This window comes from Vulpes lagopus, chromosome 11 (genome assembly GCF_018345385.1).
Source record: "Vulpes lagopus strain Blue_001 chromosome 11, ASM1834538v1, whole genome shotgun sequence".
Lineage (NCBI taxonomy): Eukaryota > Metazoa > Chordata > Mammalia > Carnivora > Canidae > Vulpes > Vulpes lagopus.
The window spans coordinates 26,886,776-26,897,011 of NC_054834.1; the positions used below are offsets into that span (position 1 = coordinate 26,886,776).

General features: G+C 66.2%; 1 protein-coding gene across 3 annotated transcripts; it reads left to right on the plus strand.

Moving 5' to 3' along the window:
* The first annotated feature begins 2,071 nt into the window (after positions 1 to 2,071).
* Positions 2,072 to 8,502, plus strand: DUSP23 (dual specificity phosphatase 23). 3 transcript variants are annotated; one of them, XM_041723479.1, is made up of 3 exons: positions 2,072 to 2,384; positions 4,476 to 4,756; positions 8,028 to 8,502. In XM_041723479.1, exons 1-2 carry the CDS (start codon positions 2,118 to 2,120, stop codon positions 4,659 to 4,661), a joined length of 453 nt encoding a protein of 150 aa, XP_041579413.1. In that variant the 5' UTR covers positions 2,072 to 2,117; the 3' UTR covers positions 4,662 to 4,756; positions 8,028 to 8,502. The 3 variants fall into 3 exon arrangements, with proteins under 3 accessions (XP_041579413.1, XP_041579412.1, XP_041579411.1); XM_041723478.1 differs by having other exon boundaries at positions 4,476 to 4,657; XM_041723477.1 differs by lacking the exon at positions 8,028 to 8,502 and adding an exon at positions 4,137 to 4,297 and having other exon boundaries at positions 4,476 to 4,614.
* Positions 8,503 to 10,236: the final 1,734 nt, after the last annotated feature.

Here is a 10,236-nt window from a genome sequence, read left to right on the forward strand (position 1 = left end):
AGGTGCCACATGACTCCACCCGACGTGGTCCGCAAGCTAATGCACTGGAGAAGCGACACATCGTGCATTGTCACATAGTCCTGGAGACTCGCAACCGCTCCTGGAAATGTGCGTTCACAACCTTGCCCCTGCGTTCTTTTGGTCTTTCTCCTTCATTGGCTCGTTTAACATTTTTGAGCTCCGTGTACTCGATCTGTGGAATTCAAAGGTGGAACGCTGAGGTCTGAGCTAACCTCAATCCAATAAAGTAACTGCTTCCTGGGAGTACATGTTTATACCAGGTGAGAGGTGAGCACAGAAAAAAAGGCCTCTATCTTCCTGAGGGTCAGGTGAGGCTTTAGAGAGGACAAAGGAGAAGAAGATGGGTATTGAGTTGGCCTGTGGTCTGGGGGGATGGGGGGCACTGCAGGGCGCTGAAATGGTTAAGTCACAGAGGTCTGAGCCAGGAAACCATCACAGAGGGCTTTTGCGTTCAGTGTGAGACGTCCCAGGCCCAAGACCAAAAAATTAAAGAGCACCGTTGACCATGGGACACAGCCCAAGGCAAGGACACCCGGCGCCTCTCACCCAGGCTCTGTGGGACAGGAGGGGCAGGGCTGCCGAGAGGAGGCAAATTCCTAGTCACCCTTGGAGGCCGGGCAGGGGGAGGGCCGCACTCCTGCCCCTGCAGAGCCCCGTGCAAGGGGAGGCCTTCCTCAAGGCTCAGGCCACGGGGACGGGGAGCCAAGGGGAGATTACCGGCTCCTGGCACCCGGCGAGGGTGTGTTAGAGGCAACGTTCTTCCCATTTTACTGGAACCAGAGCTTTAAATGATCCAACGTGTGTGCTGGGGGCTGGTGGGGCAGGGGAAGGGAGCACCGCTGCCCAGCTAGGTGTCCCGGGCCTGGCCTGCCCAGCCGCACCCCAGCTGCATGTCCTCGGCTGCGTTAACCCACCTGGGTTAGCCTCCGATCACACGTGTACAAAGGGGACCCAAACACACTGTCCACGTGTTGCTCTTCCAGAAAGCACTAGGTGCAGGGCCCGGTACACCAGCAGATTCAACGAGGGCTAACAGCTTCCATCATTATGATCGGCCTGCGTCACCAGAAGCACATTGTTCAGATGAGGACACGGATGGGTCAGGCCACAGCCAGCTCGCCCCATGGGAGCTGGGTCTCCACCATCGGGAACAACGCCGGTGACCTCTGGCCGCCCCACGGGAGGGTGACACAGCCAGCCTGGAAGTCCCAAAACACTAAGAAAAATTCAGAAACCCCGCAGTTGTGGAACCCCGATGCTATTTGGGAGCATCAGGATGGTCACGGAGGAGGGAGCCAATACCGGGCTGCAAAGAGGCCGGGGCCAGGCCGCCTGCTTCCAAACCCGCACTCAGGCCCGGAGCCATCTCAGCCAGGTTCCTGCAGCTGCGGAGCCTCAGTTTCCCCATCTGGAGACCAGGGTTCATGAGGGCACCCGCTTGGTGAGATTGCTGCGGCTGGGTCAGCGATGTTAAAGGAGTTAACAGGGGTAAAGTGCTGTGGCAAGTGCTCAGTAAACGTGGCTTCTTCCGTCCAGGGCTGCTGCTGCCACTGGGCACCCCCCGCCGCCCCCCGCAGGCGGCAGCCCCGGGCTGGGGGGTCCCCGCAGTGCAAACGCGGGACAGGTCTCCGCCCGGCGCCGCTCGCCCGCACTGCCCCGGGTCGCCAAGCCCCTGAGACGCAGCAGCCATCCCGGCGGAGGAGGCCCGCGCGGACCCGAGGCGCCCCGGGCCCAGTCGGAGCGCGGAGGTCACGCCCCGAGTCCGCACGCGCGGGGACACCGCTGCGCTGACCGCCACCGGCCGCCAGGGAGCAGCAGAGCCCGACCCCGGGCGGCCCCGCCCACCCCCGGCGCCGCCGCCTGAGCTGCACCAATCCCCGCGCGCACCGCCGCCGTAAGCCCGCCCAGCCCCGGCCCCCCGGCCAATCAGCGCGCGGGCTGCCCCGGCCCCGGGCCTGCCCGCGGCGCCCGGCCCGTCACTCAGGGCCCGCTCGGCGCTGCGGCCCCGCCCCCAGGCGGCTCGGCCAATCCCCGCGGCGGGGCGGGGCGGGCCCACGTGGTCGGGGGGGCGGGGCGCGGGGGGCGCTTCCGCGGCGATGGGCGCGCAGCCCCCCAACTTCTCGTGGGTGCTCCCGGGCCGGCTGGCGGGGCTGGCGCTGCCGCGGCTCCCCGCGCACTACCGCTTCCTGCGGGAGCAGGGCGTGCGGCACCTGGTGTCCCTGACGGAGCGCGGGCCCCCGCACAGCGACAGCTGCCCCGGCCTCACGCTGCACCGGCTGCGCATCCCCGACTTCTGCCCGCCCGCCCCCGAGCAGATCGACCGCTTCGTGCGCATCGTGGACGAGGCCAGCGCGCGCGGGGAGGTCAGCGGGAAGGGCGGGGGGCGGGGCCTGCGGGGGCAGGAACAGCGGGGCACAGGGCGGGGGCAGGAGGGCGGGGGCAGGAGGGCGGGGACAGCGGGGCACAGGGCGGGGGCAGCGGGGCACAGGGCGGGAACAGCGGGGCACAGGGCGGGGCGGGGGCGGGGGACAGGGCGGGGCAGGAGGGGGCAGGAGGGCGGGGGGCCGGGCAGGAGGGGGCAGGAGGGCGGGGACAGCGGGGGCAGGAGGGGGCAGGAGGGCGGGGCAGGAGGGGGCAGGAGGGCGGGGACAGCGGGGGCAGGAGGGGGCAGGAGGGCGGGAACAGCGGGGCACAGGGCGGGGCGGGGGCGGGGGACAGGGCGGGGCAGGAGGGGGCAGGAGGGCGGGGGGCCGGGCAGGAGGGGGCAGGAGGGCGGGAACAGCGGGGCACAGGGCGGGGCGGGGGCGGGGGACAGGGCGGGGCAGGAGGGGGCAGGAGGGCGGGGGGCCGGGCAGGAGGGGGCAGGAGGGCGGGGACAGCGGGGCGCAGGGCGGGGGCAGGAGGGGGCAGGAGGGGGCAGGAGGGCGGGGCAGGAGGGGGCAGGAGGGCGGGGACAGCGGGGGCAGGAGGGGGCAGGAGGGCGGGGACAGCGGGGCACAGGGCGGGGGCAGCGGGGGCAGGAGGGGGCAGGAGGGCGGGGCAGGAGGGGGCAGGAGGGCGGGGACAGCGGGGGCAGGAGGGGGCAGGAGGGCGGGAACAGCGGGGCACAGGGCGGGGCGGGGGCGGGGGACAGGGCGGGGCAGGAGGGGGCAGGAGGGCGGGGGGCCGGGCAGGAGGGGGCAGGAGGGCGGGAACAGCGGGGCACAGGGCGGGGCGGGGGCGGAGGACAGGGCGGGGCAGGAGGGGGCAGGAGGGCGGGGGGCCGGGCAGGAGGGGGCAGGAGGGCGGGAACAGCGGGGCACAGGGCGGGGGCAGCGGGGCACAGGGCGGGGGCAGCGGGGCACAGGGCGGGAACAGCGGGGCACAGGGCGGGGGCAGCGGGGCACAGGGCGGGAACAGCGGGGCACAGGGCGGGGGCAGCGGGGCACAGGGCGGGGCGGGGGCGGGGGACAGGGCGGGGCAGGAGGGGGCAGGAGGGCGGGGGGCCGGGCAGGAGGGGGCAGGAGGGCGGGAACAGCGGGGCACAGGGCGGGGGCAGCGGGGCACAGGGCGGGAACAGCGGGGCACAGGGCGGGGGCAGCGGGGCACAGGGCGGGAACAGCGGGGCACAGGGCGGGGGCAGCGGGGCACAGGGCGGGGCGGGGGCGGGGGACAGGGCGGGGCAGGAGGGGGCAGGAGGGCGGGGGGTCGGGCAGGAGGGGGCAGGAGGGCGGGAACAGCGGGGCACAGGGCGGGGCAGGACGGGGCAGGAGGGCGGGGGGCGGGGCAGGAGGGGCGGGGGGCGGGACCTCGCTGCGGGGCGGGGGCGGGGCGGGGTTACGGCGGGTGAAGCCGGGGCGGCGGGAAGGCCCCGGGCCGCAGGGAGCGTGGCAGAGGAGAGGGAGAAGCTGGCGCACGGGGAGACGCAGGTGGAAGGCGGCACCGTTGCGGGGTCTCGGGGCCGCCCGCCTCCCACACACCCCGACTGGAGCCACAGTGTGACAGGCAGAGAAGGGTCAGGGAAACTCGTTCTGATGATACAGCGAAACCCAGTAAGTCAAAGTATTATGGTTTCTCCGTATGATCGATGTAAACGCTAAATGACGGATAGGTGGTGTCTTGCACCCCGTGTGCAGAACCCGGTGGTTGCACCTCGGAGCGCAGGCTGGACTAGCGGCCTCTCCCACGCGCGGTGGCTTCTGCACTGGGAGGCGCAGGGACAGGGCTGCGGGGGCTGGGGGAGCCCAGCACCGGAACCAGCTACGGGGGAGGTGATTGGTGGCCTCCACGCTGCCAGGTAGGAGACAGCTGTCCCTGACCTTGACATCCCCTCTTGCCCCGAGACCCTTGCAACACCTGAGGGGCCCCGGACGGACCCAGAAGAGGCAGGTGTAGGAAGGAGGCTCACCCAGGGGAGGGGCGCCAGAGCCGGGGGAGGGCATCAGGCTCGGCCCCATCAAGCCCCCTCTTCCCAGGCGGTGGGAGTGCACTGTGCCCTGGGCTTTGGCCGCACGGGCACCATGCTGGCCTGCTACCTGGTGAAGGAGCGGGGCCTGGCTGCCGGGGACGCCATCGCCGAGATCCGGCGCCTTCGACCCGGCTCCATCGAGACCTACGAGCAGGAGAAAGCCGTCTTCCAGTTCTACCAGCGGACCAAGTAAGGGGCGCGGTGCCCTCCCCTGAGCCTCGTGTCTGCTGGGGCCGGCGACGCAGACAGATGCTGACCCTGCAGGCAGGCCCCGAACCCCGACCGCAGGCGAGCTGGCGTGGTTGGGGTGGGGGTGTCAGGGTTGCGGTGTGCACAGCTTTCCCCACACCAACTAACGCAAGCCCCATGCCAGCCCCGTGAGCTGGGGACTGTCCTTCAGGTGAGGTAGCTCAGGCTCTCGGCCACACTTCTGGAAAGTGGCGGGATGGGCCAAGTCTTCAGCCCCTTAAAGAGGCTAAGACCATTCTCTGACAATCCCTGGCATGTCTCCTGGGGAGCTGGTCAACGGAAAGGACACAGCGCCCCAGCAGCCCAGGACCTCCGATGCTCCCTGACCGGAGGGGCCGCAGGGGACACCCCCAGCCGAGGCCCGCCTGCCCCTTGCATGTCTCCCCGCCAGCCCCCGGGACAGATAACCACACCCCCAGCTCCAGAGGGCTGGACGCCCCTCAGCGACCTTCTCTAGGCTCCCCCCGGGAGGATCCGCCCCACAGCACCCGGAGGCCTGGGCTGAGCAAGGCACAAGGCGGGAGCCCAGCCAGCGGGGTGCTTGTGCGGGGAGCATGTGTGATGGGTCGGGGAAGACGCGGGGGCCATGGCTCTGGGCCGGGTCTCCACTCCCCAGATGTATCCCATCCCAGCAGCTCCAGCACCACACCCCCACTCCCACTCCAGCACCACTCCCCAGATGTATCCCATCCCAGCAGCTCCAGCACCACACTCTGGGCTTTGAGAGGACGAGTGGGGCGGGCCAGTCGCGCGGCCATTGGCTGTGACTCCAGTCTGGTCCGTGGCAGGCCCGGCACGACAAGGTAGCAGTGCTTCGCGAGCACGCCCTCGGTGCCCGTGCGTCCCAGGCTGAGGCTCCCAGCTCCTGCAGGACGTGGGCACACGGGGCCCCACCCCACACAGTGGCGCCAACAGCCAAGCCTTCCAGATGCAGCAGGGACAGGGGGGTGGCCAGGTCGCCCCGACGGCGCCCTCCTGTGTGGCCGAGGCAGCCTAGGCCGCCCGCTAACGGCACCTCGCATCCTTTCCGCAGCTGCCCGCCCGCCCAAGCCCTGACCAACACTCTCACCCAGTAGCACATTAGCCAGAGTCGCCATTCGTCTCGGGGAGGGAGACAGGCCCTAACACACCTCCCCGGTCTCCCCGAGGTGTGTCAGAGGTGGGGCGCAGCTCTCCATCTTGTCCCCGGCCCCCCACCCCCCTGTTGCTCCCTGATGCCAACCCAAGCCCCTTCCAGAGGGTGTGTGCATGCACGCGTGTGTATGTGTGCACACGTGTGCCAGTGACGCAGGAGGCGGCTGCATGGCCCGCGCCCCACATCTTTCCCTCCGCCTACGGGCCGGATCAGAGAGGAGAGGCAGGACCCCTGAAGCCTCTGATCCCACCGGCCCCTCCCCACGTACCCGTACCCTGCGCGAGTGGAGCCTGCCGGGCCTTCCTCCCGGGCTCCTTCAGAGGAGACGAGCATTTTTCTAACCCCGTTAGAGCCCCGTGAGCAGCCTCCGTCCCCATAATTTAAGCAGATCTCCCTGCCTCAAGAGTTCCTGGGGGAAATAAACATATAATTATGTGCTTAAGGAAATTGGTTTTAAAATAAGTAAGAGTTGACTTGAAATGAAATCTCCGGCCTCATCCTTCGTCTCCCTGGGAGGGTGGCCTGAGGCTCCTTTTGGGCTGCTCCCCACCCCCAAGCATTCGGCAGCCTCCTCCTCCATGTGCGGCCACCAAGCTGGGGCCAGCCAGCCGGGACCCTTCCCCATCCAGCTGCCCTGAGGTGATGGGCGTGAGGAGGGGGCCACAGCCGCCCACCCAGAACCTTCGCGCCGCCTCCAGCCAGGCTCTGGCAGTCTCAGCGCTGCTGACATTTGGGGCTGGAGACTTGGGTGACATGGGACTGCCCTGGGCGCTGTGCGGCATCGAGCAACGTCCCTGCGTGGCACCTCCCCCAAAAACTGACAGTAGGACTGTTCACGGACATTGCCAGAGGCCCTGCAGAGCAAAGCCAGTCCCCGTTGAGAACCACGGCGTTGGCCCAACAAGCCCCAGATGCAGCTGTAAGCTTCCATTTCCTCTGGGAACGTGCGTGGGAACCTGTCCTGGGGACGCGCACCCCCAGAGAAGGGACAGAGGACCGAAATCCATCCACACTGTCGCTGTGTCGAGCAGGGCCTGGTACCCAGCCCCAGCCGCTCTCCTCTTCCCCAGTGGCCGGGTTCCCAAGGTGGTGACAGACACATTAACCTTCGATGGCCGGGAGGGTCTCCCTCTCCACCAGTAGTTGGCGGGCACAGCTGTGGCGACACGGACTCACGCACCCATGACTTTAAAGGTCCCCTCAGGTTTATTCCGTGCAGTGTGACCTGAATGGAGGCTACCCCATGTGGATGACATCCCTCCACGCCCCTTGGGTTCTGCAGCCACCACCTCCTTGGCTCCTCTCCCAGAAATTTGTTCCAGGGCAGCCCAGGCCGCTCAGCGGTTTAGCACCTGCCTTCAGCCCCGGGTGTGATCCTGGAGACCCGGGATTGAGTCCCACATGGGGCTCCCTGCATGGAGCCTGCTTCTCCCTCTGCCTGTGTCTCTGCCTCTCTCTCTCCGTGTCTCTCATGAATAAATAAATAAAAATCTTTAAAAAAAAAATCTGTTCCGATGCAAGAGGCAGCTGGCATCAGGACGGGAGGAGCACGGCCGCTCTCAACCTTCCACGTCAGGTCCACTCCACCTGGGGCCCCAGGTGCACGGCTGCCCCCAGGCCGGGCGTCCCAGCACAGCCTCCCACCGTGGAGACCGGCATCCTGCCAGCTCCCAAAGCCCTGGAGCTCTGTGTCCCCAGCGTCCCTTCAGCCACTCCCAACGCGTGGGGTCCTGTCCCACCGGGCAGCTCGTCACCCGTCCTCCCCAGGTAAAGCGCCCCCACCTGCCCCCTGGAGACCCCCCCAGGTCTTCCCAGGTCAACGATGAGCATGTCATGGGGGCCGGGATTTGGCCCAAACCGTACACCGGCTCCCCGACTGAACCGCACTCGCTTGCCAGGCCTCCAGTCAACCCTTCTGCCATCCGAGTTGCCGTTCTCTCCAAGAAGGAAACTAATTCGGTCTCACAGGATCATTTTGTCACAAAACAGTAGCAGTCACCAGGAGTCCATCCCTCCCCCCCGCCCCTCGTGGTCGTGACTACGTGTCGCTTACTTACACGGTCACAACTGTCTCTATGAGGCACCTACCGCACAGCAGGTGTTTAATGTACGTCGCGTTATATCATTTTATCTTTACAACCGCTCTGCAAATCAGGTGTTTTTCCCTTTTTCTAGGTAAACCGAGGTCTACAAAGCTGGCTGTCTTGCCCAGTCCCTCTCACTTCCAGCAAAGGAGCTGGGATCAAATCCAGACTTCCCAGCTGCCAGGACCTCCTCCTGGACCCCACACATGGGGCCGTCTGTCTTCACAGCCAGAGCTTGGACTCGAGGGCCATTTTACCCACACGGCTTCCGGCGTCCCTCTGTCCCTCCCCCCACCCACCCCGGCCCATCCTCCTGGGAGGCCAGAGAATAAACTGCATCCGAGAAGCCAACACATCTGAGCTCTGAACCGTTCCTTAAAGTGCAGCCCAAGCATTTCAGTGCAGAAGAGTGCAGCTGACCCATCGGGTTCCCGTCGCACCTGCTGCTACAGAACCCACAGCGGGTGTGGGCCTGGCCCAGCGCGACAGGCCGGAGGGTGAATGGCCCTGAGCCCTCGCCGATGTGTGTCGGTGTCGGATGATCTATTAAAACCTCTAATATCCTTTCTGTTTGTGTTGTTCTCTGACCCCTTAATGCACGCCAGGCGCTACGCCAAGTGCTTTACAGACATTACCTCACTCAATCCTCAAAACAGTCCTATGGACAAGGTCCTGTTATAATGACCAGTGCACAATTTGAGGGACGCCCAGGTGGCTCAGTGGTTGGGCACCTGCCTTCGGCTCAGGGCATGACGCTGGGGTCCTGGGATCGAGTCCCGCATCGGGCTCCCTGCATGGAGCCTGCTTCTCCTTCCGCCTGTGTCTGCCTCTCTCTGGGTCTCCCATAAATAAATAAATAAAATCTTAAAAAAAAAAAAAAAAGATAACCGAATCCTTTGTGCCGATAAATTCCTTACGTTGATTCAACCACTCTCTCAGCCTATTTTTCCCTTGACTTACTGTCACCAGGGGTACGTGATCGTGACACAAACTGCTGGTGTCACCTCTGAGCTCGCAACGTGTGGGACTCCGCACGGCAGGCAGTTCTAGGATCTTCCCCCTACCTTTTCATACGGGAGACCTTCGTCCCCACCAACAGATACGGAGCAGGGACTTTGCGCCAAGCCTGAGGCGGGCCATCTGGAAGAGGACTGGCGTGGCTGTGCCGCGGGTGGCACTGCTCGCCTCCCGCAGTGGGTTCTACGCATCCTTGCGCTCCCCGAGTCCACTCCATGCGAATTCACCGATTTGCAGGCTTGCTTTAGGCACCTTGTGAGGTCTCGTGGAGGCTGGTCCAGCCTCGGCCGAGGAATGGAATTGAATAAGTGACCACACTGGGATCAGGCCCACAGAGAGAACCACGAGGCCCTGAGGAGTCCAGTTCCTTCCCACAGCTCCTTCCTCACCTCATATTCCTCTCCTTGCCCCCCAGCCCCTGTTTCCTCTGCTCTGCCCGTGCTGGGGTCCCCAAGACCACCCTCACTAGAAGGACCCACAGCTGTCACACTGTCAATGATGGCTTATTGCGGGGAGAGGACGCAATGGCCGTCAATCAAGGAGAAGGATGCCTGGCGCAGAGTCCAGGCACACCAGGCACGGGCGTCCGGGGCATCGCGTGGACACGCACCTCTCCCCGTGATCGTGGAAATGCATTAATACCGCCCAATGGCGTGGCTCACCGCCCCAAGGCTCGGGGCCCCGGCGTGGTGTGGGGCAGGTCCCTGGGTGTGCACCCCCTGCCCGACTGGCCTCGGGCTCCAGCCCCCGGGCAGATACACAGCCACAGTGTCAGCACAGACCACGGCCTGGCCCGAGGCCTCAGGGCCGCAGGACGTCCAGGGGCTCAGGGATCGCCTCCCGGGAGCTGACGGCCTGCAGGCCTGACAACTCGGGGCGTCTGTAGGGCTGGGACCCCCGCCTGCGTGCGGCCAGGCAGTCTGTGGTCTCTCCACATGCCGGCCGGATGGAGCCATTCCTCCGCCTGGGAGGACCGTCCCCAGCTCTGCCCGGCTCCCAACTCCCACTCCCCACTGGTCTCGGTTTAACACCATTTCCCGGGGAAAGGTTTCCAACCGCCCCCACGCATATCCACACATATTCCCGAAGCATCTGTCCTTCTACCTCGCGGGCCCTTGCTCACCTATGATTCATCTCATCGTTTAATGTCTCTCTTCCCTACTAGCATCTAAAGCCCGGGCCCGTGCTGCCGGCACCCAGCACGATGCCCGGCACCTGGGTGCTCCGTGACGCGTGACCACTGACTGGCCGACATGGTGTCTGCCGGGAGGCACAGGCGTGAG

What these genes read in the sequence shown, in the direction of transcription:
- DUSP23 (XM_041723477.1), top strand. Translation starts at nt 2,118, where the DNA reads ATGGGCGCGCAGCCCCCCAACTTCTCGTGGGTGCTCCCGGGCCGGCTG. An exon ending in AGGCCAGCGCGCGCGGGGAG is followed by an intron (nt 2,385 to 4,136) that starts GTCAGCGGGAAG and finishes CCCCGTGTGCAG; the next exon opens with AACCCGGTGGTTGCACCTCG. An exon ending in GGTGGCCTCCACGCTGCCAG is followed by an intron (nt 4,298 to 4,475) that starts GTAGGAGACAGC and finishes CCCTCTTCCCAG; the next exon opens with GCGGTGGGAGTGCACTGTGC.